General features: G+C 38.9%; 1 protein-coding gene across 3 annotated transcripts in view; it reads right to left on the bottom strand.

The window, feature by feature from the left end:
* Positions 1-17,706, bottom strand: part of ksr2 (kinase suppressor of ras 2) — a 101,493-nt gene that overhangs the window by 62,610 nt on the left and 21,177 nt on the right. For 2 of the 3 annotated variants that reach the window (XM_018705066.2, XM_018704908.2), the window contains exons 4-5: positions 14,830-14,865; positions 13,306-13,807 (exon numbers count right to left, since the gene is read on the bottom strand). In XM_018705066.2, the coding sequence (XP_018560582.1) occupies positions 13,306-13,807; positions 14,830-14,865 (538 nt within the window). The remainder of the gene's footprint in view (positions 1-13,305; positions 13,808-14,829; positions 14,866-17,706) is intronic. The other variant, XM_018705135.2, reaches the window with a different exon arrangement.

Here is a 17,706-nt window from a genome sequence, read left to right as displayed (position 1 = left end):
GAGTCTGTATTGAGCCGATAGCTTGACTCAGGATGACAACAGGATTCTTTTGGATGTTTACCATTGATGGACTCTGTCTTTGTGTACCTCATTTGCCGCTGAATTGTTTCAGATGAACAGGAATAAAAAAACATTCATTCAGCTTTAAAATACAAACAGGTGTTCCAAGATTCTTTGTCACTACATGTACAAGACCCACTCCCAAAACGATAACAAATTTGATGTTAAGTCCTTCTTAATTTTCAGACTGTGCCATCTGATCTATACTGAACTTGTGATCAAATGTTGTCGTCCACATTATGTCAAATGTACCCATGCACTAGCAGCCAGTCTGTCCAGTACTAGGCCAGGTGCAGGATAACAGATTCAGTCAAGGAAAAAGTCTAGAGTATTCAAACACTGTATTGAAGCTCCCAAAACTTCACTGGGAAACAAAAAAACCCTACACATCTTTGTTAGGTAAAATGTCAGTGGTAGTTTTAATCTAGTGTGCGGGTACTCCTCTGTTTCCTTTGAATGCATGGGCCAACAATTTGAATCACAGGTGGGAAAGATGGACACTGTTTGTAATAATGAAAAGGCAGTTTTAGAATGCAAACACACTGAATGGCTATTGTTGAAAAAAAATTTGGTAGCAAATAATATTAAAATGGTAATTGATATAACGCAAATCTTAGGCATTATAACTTCAAACAGACAAACTTAAAATGCATTTGTAGTTTTTTTTAAAAAGTATAATGTATTAAAATTGTTTTATTGTTCATAGTCAATTATGTCTTCCCCTTATTCTACTGTCTACATATATATTCCACTGTTTATTTGCTTTTTATACTTTTAAACTATAAACTAGATGAAGGTTCCATGTATCATGGCACAACTGAAATATAAAGTCACTATTTGCCAATGACTAACCAGGCTTTTTAACAAAAATGAATTAAATCTTTTTACAGAAAATCACAATATAACCATCTTTTTATGTAAGAAATTAGCAATTGTGGGGTTTTATTGTGTTCCAGCCTCGTTCTCTTATCTGTTGTAGCTGTGTGTTTTTTCCTTCAGCATCAAATTGAATCAGAATTTATTTTCTCAATTCAATCAAAATGAAACCATCACTCAAACCTTAAACTCTCTAATCCAAGTATTAAAGCAACAATGCTGGATGCGAGAACAGCTATCTGGCCTACAGCCCTGCGGGTTAAGTGGTAGTTTTGTAGCACAGGCAGAGCACTAAATAACAACGACCCTAAAAATAAGGAGGGGGTCAGGGACAATATGGAACCTGGAGTAGATATTATCTGTCTTGACTTAAACATCAGAGAGAAACTCTGAGATGAAAGGCTCCACTTGATGGCCTGAATGATGAACGATGGTAATAACTCCCTTTATGGCTGTTGGGGAGTAAAACAGTCATACTCTACTGTTAAATAAATCAGACGGCGGCTGTCAATATGGCCTGTTTGAGTGCTTGGTCTTTGGCACAGCATCATTGTGTGCCTCCAAATTTAGTGTCTGATCTTCCCGCAAGGCATGCTGAAATGAAACTTTAATGATCTTGTCGGGAAACTTAGGATTCATATAATTATTTCATATAATTCAATCAAAAGCAAAACAAGATTTCCACAAAATTAACTAAATGCTTTGTGCTCTAAATGCTATAAATCCTCCCTGTGTACAGCTTGGTAATTTCTCAGAGTTTCTTTTTTTCCATCTTCTTAGAAAAGAATTATACAACTTTTAAGGATAACTTCTAATCACCCACTCGAATCCTGTTATCTGCCCCAACCAGCTCCCACTCATTCACAAATTACCACAGAAAAATCATCAACCTAATAAATGCTTTCTTCACCAGCAACAGTGGCATTTGGGCTAACCGCCACTCCTAAACACTCATATAAATTCATAATCATGACTCCAATTTCTGGGCCGCCGGCGGACGCCCGAATGAGTGCTCATTATAGCCGATAGATGGTTGGATGGATGAAGGGGAAGGGTGGTATCGTCTGGCTGTTAAGGGCCTGGTGTTGACATGCCCTCTCACCTGACTTGTCATTAATGGCAAAGGGGACAAAGCTCTGATTAACATGGATGAGCTTTAGTCCGCAGAGAAAATAAGATATACACTCACATTCTCCCTTAACCCACAGACACCATTGCTTTCTGCTCCCTTTCTAAAACATTCATGCATTATTTCAGTCCTCTGACATACATGGCTTAGTGCAGTACACTTAATACGCAGTGAATGTCCCACACAGCAGAGCATATGGGACCAATAATCCTCACAGGTCAGAGGTCATCAGCTAATGTGACGATGTGTGTGTCCTGGGGAGAGGCGGATTTGTATCTCACTGGATCGTCTAGGGAGCAGCGGCATCGATTGATGCTGCCTGAATTTTCAGAGAATGCTCGAGTTTTTTTTCTCCACAACCAAAGGCAATAAATGTGTCTGCAGATTACAGATCTGTCCATGAAATGGAGCTTAGCAGCACCAGATTTTAGTCAACTGAATAGAGTAGTGGTGTTAATGCATTTCCTGGAGCTCTGAGCCTCTCTGGTGTTAATGGGGTTTTATATAGAAAACTATAAGAAAAACAAACCATATTCAATGTAATCCTATCACAGCCACAGAAAACACCTTTGTTGTTTTTCATTTTATATATATTCTGACAAATGTTCGTCCAATCCCATACTGGACAGCTCAGTTCCAGTCAACAGTTTCATCCTCGTTCTAAATCAATGCACAAGGTGTATTAAGCTGCAGGTAACTATAGCAATGGTACTGCTGCTTCAATCTATGTTGCCAGATCAGCCTGGTTCCAGACCACCGAACCGTCACCAGTTGAGGAAACATTTGACCAACCAGAGGTTAACTGGCAGGGATAAAGAATGGAGATGTCAAGTTCCTACATAGCTGGAGCACTACCTATCTACACTCATGTAAATTAGCAGCAGAAAAAAGGCAACAAGCATTGGATGAGATTGGCACAGCTATAAAAGTTGACCCACAGCAATAACAACTCTCAAAGCCCCTGAAAACTCATTTTCAAATCTTTTTCCATTTTTTTCCTGAAAATAATAATGACTAAACAATAACAAGTTTTACCGACAAAACACATCGATCATGCCGACCACTATTCCTGTTTCATCAAAGTTAGCAAGGGGTCAGAGAATTCATCTAAGAAAAACTTTCAAATCCAAGCAAACAGCTAATTTGAGCAGCACACACACTAAGTGGAATAATCACCTGTAATAAAATCATAATGTATGCCAATAAGAATCTATGCAATCAGCACAAAGAAGAAAAAAGAATTTAGTGTGGAGTTTCTCGTTAATTATATCCTTCCTATCTAGTTAGGAGAGCAAATCAGAGCTGTAGCGGACTTAAACGCACTGTCGTTGCAGTTATGAACAGTGTTCCATAATTACTGAATTCATGCAAAACTGACCCACAACCAACTGAAAGTTAATTAATTTAAGCTGCATATTGTACTATCAGTTTTCTCTACAAAGTAATCTTTAGCTCCCGCCTGCCCTTAATGGCAGCCATAACAGAATTTTAAGTTACTGTATCTTTTGTCATATTACATTTTATATACACACAGGATTTTACCTTTGACTATGTATCAGAAGACATCACATATTTTTGTTGTTCATCATCTATTACATAAAACTGTCTATGAATAACTGAATGAGAGTATAACTCTGGTAACTACTTTGCAACTCTTAAGGGCGTCTTGTCCATGTTGGGCTGAAAGACTTTAAAGTTCACTTTTGACCTTTGAAATAATAGCTTGAAAAAACACTGTTGAGGTCCACTTATTAGCTTTTCTCCAAGCTTGGAACCATATCACAGTGCTTCATCAGTGAATGGAGTTGTAAATCCTGCCAAGGCCACTGTCTTGCCATTACTGCATTATAATGTATATGCTTTTTTGTACCTCATGCTATATGAATCTTGTTTTGAGTTTATTTATTTAAAACTGAATCAATCTTGAGCATTTTTTTCTTTTAGTCCTTTTCTTGGTTAACTCATACAAATCCAAATCTTTTTTTACTGTATAAATTACAGACATATGCACATACAAAATTATGCTATTTGACTTCTAAATGAAAAAGTCAGTGAGTCAGTTTTTTTGTAGTTCATACTGAACTACTGAACTATTTTACTGCTGTGTTTCCAAACAATACTGCTGTAAACAAACCTTCAGTAGCATCAGAAAAGGGAAAAAATTCACACTGTACTACTGTATATTTAGTTGCATTTTGTCTGCTTTTATTTGTGCTTACATTAAAACACCTGAAAATCAATTTGGAAATAATATCATGTTCTAGTCCTGCATAGGGGTTAGCCTGTCTGGATTACAGATTGCACCTTTAAGAATTTAGCACCTCACAAATGCCCTTTAGTGAATTCTCTCTGAGTGATGTTCAACACTTGATCTCAGTCAGCGAAGCCACAACCTCATCACAGTTTCCCTCGCACCACTGAGAAACTAAATCCAATAAAACATTTATTTTCTGACTGAGCTGGTAGATGTTATAGATGACGGTAAAATAACACATTGACAGGTTATCAAAAGAGATGCATAATGAGAGGGGTGAGGAGAGAAAGAAAAGGAAACAGAGAGAGAAAGGGGAAAGGGAAGGAGGGAGAGAAATATATGATGTGTACACTAGCTCAGTGAAAGCAAACAGCTAAATTAGTCATGGAATGGATGCAAATTTGCTTCCCCTGAGTGTTGCATGGTAGAATTACCCTGAGAGGAGCAGAGGGTGAATCATGCCAACCCCCGGCGCCATGTGATTTATTAGCAAACATCCAATTCAATAAGAAAGTGCTTAACATTCAAAAAGCTGTGAAAGTCTCATAAGGTGGCATTAACTATATGATATTACCATTTCCACTGGCAGGGGAAAGGCAAGACAAGAGACCGTGGAGAAACAAACACGCCCACTTTCCAGAATGATCTTGGTGTGACGTGCCAAGTGGGACTGTGACAGACTGAAAACTCACTTGGCCTTTTCCACGCACACATGTTACTACTCATTAACATAGGCAACGAGGTTCATTAATTGACACTCCAGCCCAGAGAGCCTCTCCACTTTGAAAAGGGCACGGAGAGAGAGGGGGGAGGGGTGGGGGTGTTAAGAAATAAAGACAGGAGGGGGAGAGAGAGACAGGCTACAACATAAGCAAAATGAAACTGCTGTTGCACTTCTGCCTAGAAATTAAAGTTTAAGTGGTGCTGGGTATCCGGTGCACTTATATTTTCTAAGTAAAACTATTAACATGTTGAATGTTGAGCTATCGTAGACTTCAAAGAAATATTCCACCCACAGACATGTTGTGGTGATCAGCGCACTTTAGGAGGTATTTTGGAATACAGCTACATTTTTTAAAAGTATTTTCTCTCAAAATTGTCACATTAGCATTGTCAAACTCTACATGCAGCTTTCCAATGAGGAAAAGATGCAACTACAGAAGTGAAGCATTATGAAGTGAAGAATTATATTCTCTCTAGACTCTACCATTATTATAAAAACTTTTGCCAATGTATGACCCAAAAAAGTCACCCTTCCAGGGTTTGTGTTTTCCAATGGCTAAAGAACAATCAGCATAGAGATTCTGACCCTAAATGTCACTGACTGGTCTATCACAGGCCTTGTGGCTGTTGCAACTTGTGTACAACATTGACTCACACAGTAGTCTAGCACTTTATGTAGCTCCCCACTAGTTGGAAAAAGACAAAAATAAAAAGAGGGAGTAGGAAAAACATGAGAGAGTGGCAGTCTGAAAGGTGGGAGTGAGTGAGCTTTTGTGCTCAATTTGTGCACTTTTGTGACAGGTTCCTGTAAATTATAGTTTTATTTTTCTGATGGACTCAGGGCTGAAGTTTTATTGTTATTATTGCTGGTAGAACGAAGTAGTCATCATAGTTTGTATGGCCACAGAGTGATTACTTAGGCTGCACACTTGGAAATGTATTTATTTTATGTATCTATTTGTCCTTTTGGGTGAAAAATGAGAGCTATAGCACGTTGAGAGAGAGTAAGTTCTACCTGCACATGAAAATCTACAGTAACAATCAAGATATTTTGGTAAACCAAGTCAACCAAGTAAAAAAGAAATTTACTCTTTTCTCCTGTTGGCAGTAAACAGTGTTTCATCTCCAGCTGCAAATAAAAAGTGATCAAGTTATAGTTAGATTTTGTGTATGCAAACTAAACAAGGAGAGTTTGAGTTGTTTTCTTGTTTCTGTTCCCTGTTATCATTTTTGTCTTTTCTGATTTGTTTCTGATGCTGAAATCAAAACAAGTTTAAAAGTACCCTAATCAAGATTACTGCTTATTATTGCTCCTTATTGATTATTGCTCCTTTTTGGTGTTAACGTTTTTAACATTGGCAGACACTGCATGTAATAAAAGTCTGACTTTCATACGTTTAGGGTCGGCATCTGTCCATCTATGATTTACAGAGACTGACAACACTTGTCCGAGCTTTTCTTACTCTTAACAGAGTTGTCAACCTGTCTCGCCTCCTCTGCACCTCTTACATTCTGTGTGCGGTGGTATACGCGGAGACACACATGAAACAGGAGGCGGGGAGAGAAACACAAGCGTAAATGATTTTTTGAAAAAAAAAATGGAAAAAAAAAAAAAGTCTTTGCTGTTCTTGGGAGGGCGGGGGGTCGTGTTGGCAGGGTGGGCTGCCCTGCCAAGACAATGGTAGGGGAAACACTGCGAAACATATATATATATATATATATACATATAAACATTTTGCTATTGACAGTTATCAAATCTTCCATTTAAATTTTGGTGCTTTTATCCATATTTTCAACAATATTGTTTCAGATGGATTTTTTAAATAAGTGGGATTTAGAGGGTCAGTTATTTTTCAGTGCAACAGTGACAATGGGATAAATCTTGAAAGAGAGATTAGAGAATAATTAGCAAATCTCTTGACTGTGTCATAAAAAAGGGCACTGTTGGTTTGATTGATTTATGGAGCATATGAGCCTGTTTGTGTGTGTGTTGCCTACAGTGTGTATGTGATTCTGTGTTTGCAGGTGCTCAGTGGGGTGTGGAGAGACTGATTGACTGCAGAAATTGGGTCCCGCATTTCAAAGTCAAATTAGTAAAATGTCGGGATAGGAATGGTATCAGTAATTTTCACCTAACTGACAAGATCAAATACACTGACATAAAAAAATTTGATTTCTGTCTCTCCGGAAAATACAAACAAAACACGGCAGATTCTCACATCTCAGTGTATTCCTTAAGATTTCAGAATTGATGTTATACTGGACACAATCAATCAATGTCACAGAAGGTTAACAGTGATTTGATGGCATTTTCACAGTGCACCAACAGGCGCTTCAGTCATCACACCAAAACAAACAGTAATATTGGCCCTGTATTGATCCTCAGGCAGTGTTCTTTAACCCTATCTGTAGCAAATGCCTCCTGGGAAAAATGGGCTGCCAAGATGGATATGTTGACAGAAAGTACATGTTTTTTGAGTGATGACTAGAAGATTGTGATTTTTCGTTTATCTTGCTAATTCATCAACCAATTAGATGACGCTCTCTGTTAAGGTTAGTTAAGGTTAGTTAGTTTCAAAGTTTCTTATTACTTAGTCATGTAGGTCAGAATGCACATCTTTTTGGATTCTTTAAATCAAATTGAGACAAAATTTTCATTTCTGTTTTGTTGGGTAAGAGCCTGACGAAAACATGACAAAAAGAGAATACACCAAGTCTACAATTGTCTACATTTTAAAACACAAAATAAATCAAGTAAAAGCAAAGTATTTAAATATGAACTGTAGTCCCCTACTGCATATGCATATGTGCTGTGAGTGTACACTGAATGACTCAGACTAATTTCAAACTAATTACTTCCCTAAATTCCCCTAAACTTGGCAACAGTTTGACTCAGCATTTTTTTCATGCTGGGAAATAACTCATTAATTATCGGATAGGGAATGTGTTTTTCTACTTTGTAGTCTTCACAAATTGATATAGAGAGTACAGATGTAAACAGGAGAGTTGACTGTCAACAATTTCCTGCACTGCATACTTGCTTCAGGCTTTGAATAAAATCTTGCTTTTGAGTCAGAACTAGTGATATTCTGACAAACTGTTTTAGCATACAGTAATAAATATGATACAAATTCAAGTGTTTTACATAATCACAACCAGCAAAGTAAAAATCTGTGATCTCAGATTCTAATGTAGGGTTGAACCAAGCAAAAAAAAAAAAGAGAAAGGATGTAACACATCTTCAGTGGCTTCCTCTGTAGAAGAAAGGACAGCGTGTCACTTGCAAATGACATGCTACTAATTGGCAAGATTATGCTACTTGCTAAAGACATGCCTGAAGTTCTAATTTTACATTACATCTATCAACCAAGAGCCTGCATCATTACCATAGGAAGAAGAATCTGCTCAGTGTGCATCACCAAATATCTGCAGGAAAATTAAATGTAATTTTGTCCTTTGAAATCACACAGCGCAGAAAATATTATCAATATCAGTGGTACCGTCAGTGTCCATTAAGGGACTATTAAGCAAAAATAGATATATTTAAAATATATCATGTATTACAAAAATGTGAACATACTCTGTCCACAGTGGTTAAAGACAAAGGTCACAGGTTTAAAATATTTTATTGATTCTCGGTAGGAAACGGGAAATGAGGAGCTGTGTGCTGTCTCATAACTTCTTCGGCAAGGTTAAGGAACTTTCAACATCTTGATTAATAATAATCACATGGCTATGGTTAGAGAACTGTCACAGTCGGTTATTAAAATACATCAATGCTGACTGCCAGCAGGAAATGTAACGTGACTTATTTTGCTGAAATGATGTGACCTTTTTTTTTTCTTGGGAGAAAAATTTTGATGCAATATCTTACAAAATCTTTATTGAATGTATCAAACTAGATTTACAGGATTAACTAGAAAATGTTACTTAATTTTAATTTGAGTCCAAATTGCAAAAAAAAAGCAGTGATTATATAAAAAGTAGAACTGTATTCCTTTTCCAGGGTAAGTTTGAGTCTCCATTTAGCAATATTTATAAACTAAATTACTCCCTGTATTGTACATTTGTTAGTACTGGTCATTCTACTGAGAATCAACGTGTCAGCCTACAGCTCTGAATAACTTTCTGCTCAGCCATAGAGGCCAAAAATGACCATCAATGCCCAGTCCAAAATGTCTAAAAGTGAAGAGAAGTGAGCATCTAGCAAACCAAACACACCCAAGTATCTTTGTCAGTAGACGGAGGACCAAATCAGTTCTAAAATACCAAATGAATGTGAAATGAAAATGAATATATTTGGACTTCCACTTGACAGGTGATGAGAAAGAATACTCCAATTTCCTCACACAGGTGAAAGTTTGCTTTCTTATGCATTACGACTTGCAAAACTGGCAGCTGTTTCATCTCGGGGTGAGATTTTCTTGGATCCATAGATATTACTGAACACATTGGTAAGGAGGCAATTTGCTCATTATTTCTAGGGTGGGATAGAAACCAGCCTGTGGTTCACTGCGAGCCGAAAGGAAAACACATTATCACACAGACAAACACATTAAATCAAGAAGCACAAAGCTATAAAACAGAAGATGAGGGGCCACACAGACAGACCAGAGTATTTGCCAAGTTTTCACAATAAAAACGACTGGAAACTATATTCAGACTATGATTGCAGAGACACCCCTGTACAGTGTTTGAAAAACACATTTTGCGCAGCTGAAGATGAATTAACATTAAAATAGTGGCTATTTCATTTTAGAAAGGCTGTTAAGATTCCCTGAAAGCACTCAATGTCAATTTTAGAGACAAAGAACAATGTAGGAACATTAACAAATTCCTTTTTAGAGTGTATTAAGCAAAATACATGAATATTAACCACATTAGAAAATCAGATGCTTTGATTATCAATTACTGCAATTTCTCCAATTACTGATAGATAAGTGACATTTCATTTTATGAAATGTCACTTATCTATCAGTGTCAAAATCAAACCTCAGTTTTCCTTCAGCATGGTATGCCAAGCATTCTTGCACATTCAGCTACATAGTCTTTGTGCTGTATTTTGCAGTGATAATGAGATATCAGGCCATATCTCATTAAGATAAAGGGAGAAAAATGTCTCTTGGGGTCAGAGGGTAATCTCTGGTTATTGTGTCCTGGCCACAGTGCCAGGCAATTAAGCAAGAGAAAATGAGGACCTAAGGAGCAGTGTGAGCTTATTAAAATCCTGAGGTTGAAATATGCGTAGTATGGAAGGAACAGAGTATCACAGAAAAGCAGCCATTAAAGTATGAAATGTTAAATATTTTTTTCAGATTTGAAATGTTTGCAAGTTGTTTTTAATCCTGAGTCATTAAGAGAAAAACAAGGTGAGGAACAGTAAACTTAATGAAGAATTTAAGAAAATATAGTATGGTGTGAACTTTCTGAGGCTTCTACCTTTAGGTATTTACACTTGTATCAAGAAAAAAACAGATGCCAACTTTCAATGAAGCCGATTCCCTTGTGCATACAGATGTGAAACAAACAAATATGAGAGCCTCATGCCAGAACTGAACCACCAACTTGATGCTTGCCAGCACCGTTCTCCAACCAATTATGATGTATTATGAGAGGTACTTGGCTATCAGAGAAGCCAGCAGATCTGCCCTGTCTCTCTGAGTTGCAACATTTCCAGGCACACACAGGCCATTGATTAGAGGGGCTCAACTCACAGCCTGCAGTCTATCAGCGCTCAGGGACCGGTAATCAATTCTCTAATGCCGTTTGAGCCTGTTCACTGCAGCTATGATCCACTCCTCACGGTACAGATGCACATACACACACTCATGCGTACTGCCGTGTGGATGCAGCCCTGTCCACAACCAAGCACACACCGAATATAACCCAGATGGCCATCGTAAAAGCAGAGGACAACTCCCAAATATTAACTTACCAAGTGTAGCAGTGATAGGGCACTGTCATCTAATGGCATTATCAAAATGAGTGCAGCTCTCCTGAGGCAGACTCTAGTTCCTGATTACCTGGTGTGGTGGACCCTGTTTGTGGCCAAATCTGATCAGCATAGCACCAGACACAGACATGGCCGGTCAGGAACTCAGCCCAAGGCCCCTTATCTCTACTGACAGGCCGTTGGTTCTTTATGGGCAATGATGTCCTCCCAGAAATTAATCTGATTGGGCTCTGGTGGAAGATTATGTTATAGTAAAACTGCTGAAAGGTGGGGTCCAAACTTTCTTTCCTTGCTATGTTAATCAGATGGAATTACAGTGTGAGACTTTGTACACATCAGGGAGAGGGAGTACTAAAATCTCTGAATGTTTGCTTCAGGCCAATTGGTAAAACTGACTACTACTAACTTGGAATATTGTCTCTAAGAAACTTAAGACACATGCTAACTTTGGCATTGAAACACACTTGTGCAATATGAACCACATAGTCTCAGTCCTACATTATAGCACTGGCCATCACTTAACAGTCAACCGTAACCATAAAATCTGATGATGTATTAATGCCACAATGCAAATCTTACTGACTGTAATGCCCATTGTATTTCTGCTGAAACCAGTAAGGCCTCTTATAATACCCAGTAATGGTACATAAGTACATTTATTCAAATGAAGCTTAGCGAAAGTTCAGTCAGGAAGACTGTCTATCTGCACTTGCCTGCTGAATCACAACTGTTTCCTGCTATCTCTAAGCCCCACCTGCTAATTCATTTTCATCCAATCACAACCTGACACACCCAACTAGAGCCAATCACCTGTAAGATGTATCAGTTTAAAATGTTCTCTCTCTCTGCAGTCATTTCAGCATCGCAACGTTGTACGACTCTAGCAGTCAGGATAAGTGTACCATTATTATCATGCATTCTCCAGCCTCAAACTCTTGCTCTCTCAGTTTTGTGAGCTGGAAAGCGTGCTGCCATCAGTATTTACCAAGATGCCCTCACTTACTTGAAGTGACCTGATAAGTGCGACATTGATAATCAGGTAATATGCCGCTCCTCATCTCAGAAAGCAATCATTTCAGTTGGCATTCTTCTTCTTCCACACGGACCGCTGCTCCTCCAGTCCCTATCACACCAGCTCCTCCCCTTCACCACCTCAACTGTGGATGCCTGGCCATGTTCCATCTACCCCTGATCAGAAGTTCCCTCACAGGAAGCCGTCCCAACCTCAGGCCTCATTCTCTCCTCCATGTGTCTTTCTCTCCATGTCTTTCTAAACCCAACCGGTCGAGGCAGATGGCCGCCCACTCTGAGTCTGGTTCTGCTCGAGGTTTCTGCCTCTTAAAAGGAAGTTTTTCCTTGCCACTGTTGCCTAGTGCTTGCTCATAGTGGGAATTGTTGGGTCTCTCACACAATAATATAAGAATACAGTCTATGTGCTCTATTCGAAAAGTGCCTTAAGGTAACCTTGATCATGCCATATAAATACCTGACCTGACTAAGCCTTACTCACCATCACCGCCACCAGGTCTAGGCTCCAGCTGGGGGTAGTTTCCTATATATCGAAAGCACCACTTAAAATCTGAATGCTTCCCATGGTGATATACTTCCTGCCGGGGTCTACGCACCAAAACTCTGTTTCTCCTGTGCACAATAAAATTCTACTCTAATCCAGATTCATGCATGCTTTTGTTCTAAGTCTCTCCTGATTGAAATACTTAATTACAACTTTGAGGTACTTGTACTTTACCTAAGTGTTTCTATTTCATGATACTTTATATTTCTACTCTACAAACAAAGGGTAGTATTGTACTTTTTGCCACATTTATCTGACAGCTGTTTTACAGGTTAAAAACACATAAGCTTATGAAATACAATGCAATGTTAAAGATGAAACTAACTAAAATAGATCTATCTTGACCAAAAACAACAGTTAAATGCTACTTGTATTTTAATGTATCAGTAGTAATCATCTAATAATATAATACAAAATATTATGAGACTGTCTGGCAGTCTCTCAGTTAGCTCTGTCACAAGCCTCTGTTGGCGAGATGAGGTTTCTGTCAAGCTGATCAGCCAAAGCGGTTATTTCCCACACCAGCCAGGCCACTGCATTGTCCTTGTGACAGTCAAATACTGCTACCTCCAGTTGGCACATAAAGCTGACCCAGGTCAGTAAGTATAACATTTTAGGTTTAGAATTCTGGCAGTGGGGCAACACTTTTATTTACACAGCAACATGGTTTGGGTCATTAAATAAACACACAAAGCTCTGAAATAGTCATTCAAAATCCAGAAAGCTCTAACACTTACTTTGGTGTCTGTGTGTCATCCAAACGGTTCCCCAGCTGGAACTCATGGGATTTGCTGCGGTGCAGTGCAGTGAAGCCAGGCAGCAGATGAATAAGTTTGCGGCTGGGCGGAGGTGGCGTTCCTGGAGCCTTCACTTTGTTCCTTCGCCGCATGGGAGGGGTGCCTGGTGGGGTCATGGTGTTGATCACCAAGGGAGTCCGAGGAGGTGTGTGGCCAAAATGCCTCTGGCGGGGTGATGGGGGCAGGGAGCGATGACCAGAGTCCAAGGGAGGGAAGAGCCCTGTGGCAGGGCTGTCGACGGTGAGTCGATCAACGTACAAAGGGGGGGCCAGGGCCTGGGGGCTGTGGCACATGTGCTGGTTGTACTTGGACTGGACTTTGGGGCTTTGGGAGAGCTGGAACCGGATCCATTGACTGGCCTCTGGCTGGCACACCGGAGTGTTTTCTTTGCCCGATTCAGAGGTGGGCCATTGGATGGACCAGTCCTGCTTTGCCTGGCTCCCTGTTGGAAGAGTGCAGAGACAAAGACTGTTTCACCACTAATATAACAGCTGGTTGTGACATACTGCATGAAATGCACGTTAAAGAGATTCACACCAACTACGAATGAACATGTTCCCTTCCTTTTCTGTAGTGGTATTGAGTCACACAAATAATTCTGGTTTAATTTGCCCAGATTTTGAGATGTCTCTCTGTAAGCTTTTTGCCTCCACACCTACGCCATGGCGAGAAATGGAATTTTGTTAATGCTGCTCAAAGCTTTTAAAAAATGACATTTGAAAAATGAAACGGCAACATTTCCAGAAACAACGTCCCGGTAACTCTGGATAATCAATAGACCTCTCCATTGTAACTACTTTCTAGTGAAGGGTGACTCCCTACGAAAACTGTTAAAACAGTGTTCTTATGTAAAAAGAGGTTGCTGTTGAATTTAACATAATTTTTCACAGCACTGAGAGCACTCTGTATGAATCTCAGACATCTACAACCTGGGCAAATGAAACCAAAACTATTTGCATGTCTAGATAACACTTAACGTGAGTGAGAAAATATGTTTTTTCATAATTTGGGTGAACATTTGTGTGTAGCATGGTGTATCAAGTTAAACTAAATTGCTTCTTGACATGCTCTTAATACTAAAACATCCATTAGCTCTACTTCTTGATTGCAGCAGTAAGAGTAATCCTGGCAGCAGGCAGACATTTACAACTGGCAAATGTGCTCAATTTTGGGTAATGAAGAATTAACGTTGCTGTTATGTGATGTGAACATATTAGTAGTGCGGTGGTGTTCAAATATGTCAATGTGGAGCAGATTAAGCATGAATGGATTGGAGCAAAAAGAGTGAGAGAAATGGAAGAGTGCGCCAAAACAGAACAGGGCAAAGCTGCATGAGTCATAACACAAGCCGACGTCTACCACAACTAAACTTTCTGCTGAATGAGAAAGAAAGAACAGAGGCAAAAAACTTGAAGGTGAGCAGCCAAAATGAGTGTTTTTTGAGCTCAGATGACAATACTTTACCTCCATTACTGTGCAATTTATCCTCTTCAAGTTGTTCTTCAGAAAGAAACAAAAAAATGTGTTTATTGATCTGGCAGAGGCACAGCTGAAATAGTCTACAGTATTCTACTTGTCTTTCCATCTGCAGTTATGCATAGCCAAAAGGCTGTTCAGCAAAACAAAACATAATGTTGGTAGAATTGATCCTGGGTGCATCTCCAGTATCTCATGCATGACTGAGTCTGGGCAACATCGACCCCCCAGTCTTCAAAAAAACGCTACTGACCGCAAAGCCACAATTAATGTAAACCTCTGTCAACAACCCTACACTTTTTTTTGGTTTTGTTTTGTGTCATTATTCGTCTTCCCTGTGACATAGTCTCTAAGGAGCTATGAGCATGAAAAACACAAACTTCAAACAAAATATCAACACCAGCAACATCAAATGAACCACGAAAAATATCTTTTATAAAAGGTCCCAGAGGAACAGCAAAACTTGATGGAAGAAAAGCCTGCAGCCTTTCCTATTCTGTAATGTTATGAAGAAGAGGCCACAAGGAATGAGGAGTTGTGGGAAGAGAGGGTTGCAAAGACACAAGGGACATAATACACAGGAATTTAATTTTCAAGGGTCTCATTTTCTCTTTTTAAATATTTTTGCTCATCTTGACTTGAGGTTCTTACATTGCCCAAAAAGGTATCTAATATTGAGACTGCAGGTTTTCATTCATCAAAGGTCAAGTCTGATGATACTTTTGATTATTAAAAACTGAATGAATCAACAATTTGTATTAACATCAGGTCAAATGACTACATGTAATGTGAAAGGGTTTATTTACAGTGCAAACCAGACAGAAAACTATCACCTGACTCTGCAGCTCCCACAATTACAGACTCGCATCTTTTCACTCATACTTAAATTTTATGGCAACTTACTGTTTCATTTTAGTCTCTTTTAAATGAAAAATTGGCAAAAAACTAACCGTATTCTAACTGCCCAACATCAGATGGCTACCAGACAAACTTAATGACTAGCTGGTGAAGATAGTGGACTATTAGTAGGTACAGAGTCAGATATTTTTCTCAGGAACTGGTGAATAGTGGACAAACAAGATTCCAAATTAACGTTAATGTTTCTAGGTATGGAATACCAATTAGAGGGTAATAATTTGAGAATTTGTCATTAGAGTCAGTGTCATTTGGGGCTGAAGTCCCAATCTGCAACTGGTACTGTAGGCACCTGGTTTTGCCTGGCTTTGGCTCTGCAGCATCAACTTTGATTTTTTCTAAATTAGTGGACTACTCTTAAAGTATCCAGGAGACTCCCACCTGAGGACATTGAGAATAACAAGTTTCAAATGGGAATTAGCAGTGGTAAAAATTCTTCCAGAATCTGATACTACTGCTACTTTGTAACTCTATAGTTCCACCAATCAGGACCACATATGTGTCAAAAGCTGTGAAAAAACATGACATACATAGCTGAAGATTTCTAATTAGTGAGCCTGATGTTTGTCATGGAAACATGCTGGTTTTCAGCACTGTGTGGTACATGATTAACTATCCCCTGCACATAGTATATTTGTGAAAAGTGAATGTACAAAATGTTAAATGTGAAAATTAAGTGCTTACTTTTGAAGACATGCAGTCATAATAATAGCATTAGCTCTCATTTTTAACATTGATTGATGTTCCTGAAATACAGATCACATTCGCAAGGACTGATTAACCACATGACAGCTGTAATTCACACGCATGGACATTAGTCAATAGGGTGTTTCGAGTCAAGTTGTTGCCCTCAGTGTGGCCACCTGAGGAACGACACACACTTGTCCCTGAACCCACATTAAGAGGCCCACATCTCAACCCTAAAAACCCCTTCAGGAGGATATTAAGATGCAGAATGGACAAGTGGGCTCGAAAGGGTGCTCATCCACAAATGCAGGAAAAGATGAGGAGGACGCTTAATCAAGCCTCCTTTATTAGCAGGAATAAAACCACAACAGGCCACTCAGAAATGTAAAAGTTCAGCTTGACCCTACATGAACGACTAAAACTAATCAACGGCCACCAATGAATTCATATCACTGAGGCTGAAATTACAGATAGGAGGCAATGGAAATCTGATTGCTTTTGGGTAGGTCTACAGCTTTTTAATACCTGACACATGGGGTGCCAATTTGTACTGTCCATTTCAAAATTAGTACCTTGAGAAATCTAACCAGATAAGTTTTTTTTTATGTCAACCAATCACCTTTGATTTAAATTATGAGTTTACCTTTGGTAATTCTATTCTTGCATGAAGCAGCCTCACTTTAAAAATGCTTCTGACAGTGCTTATCAAGCTGATACCCAAGTGAAATTTCTCTGCAAGAGAAGCAATGAACTTGAATCACACTCACAAAACTGTTGCTTCAAGTAATGAGTCAATTCATCAAGCGCACTAGTATCTTAGCAACTGCATTAGCAAAATAGTAACAGGACTTGACTTATGAATTTCTTATTTCACATGATCTCACCTAAGCAAAAGCCTCAGGCAAACCAAAAACAGCAAAATTAGATGAACACAGACTGAGCATAACCCCTCTGAGAACTGTGATTTAAGTTCATTTGTGTGGCTTGTGCTTGTTAAAGACTGTGTTTTAGAAGTTACTTTTCATGGAGAGCTTTGATAGGGAAAAAAAAATTGGGGTCTTGTAATTTGTCATGACTTCTAGGGGCTGAAAGGTATTTCAGCAATGTAGTGCCTGCTGATATCAAACCCTGACGATGTTTAATCAATTTCTGTGAACGCATTCCCATGCTGCTCCTGAATTCACATTAGTAGAATATTGCTTTTCTTTTCTTTTATTGATGCTTTTCTATTAGATGAATTATGTAATAGTTAAACTGTACCAT

This window comes from Lates calcarifer, linkage group LG13 (assembly GCF_001640805.2).
Source record: "Lates calcarifer isolate ASB-BC8 linkage group LG13, TLL_Latcal_v3, whole genome shotgun sequence".
Lineage (NCBI taxonomy): Eukaryota > Metazoa > Chordata > Actinopteri > Centropomidae > Lates > Lates calcarifer.
Note: the sequence above shows the minus strand (reverse complement) of the source record. Positions and strands in the feature narration are given on the sequence as shown.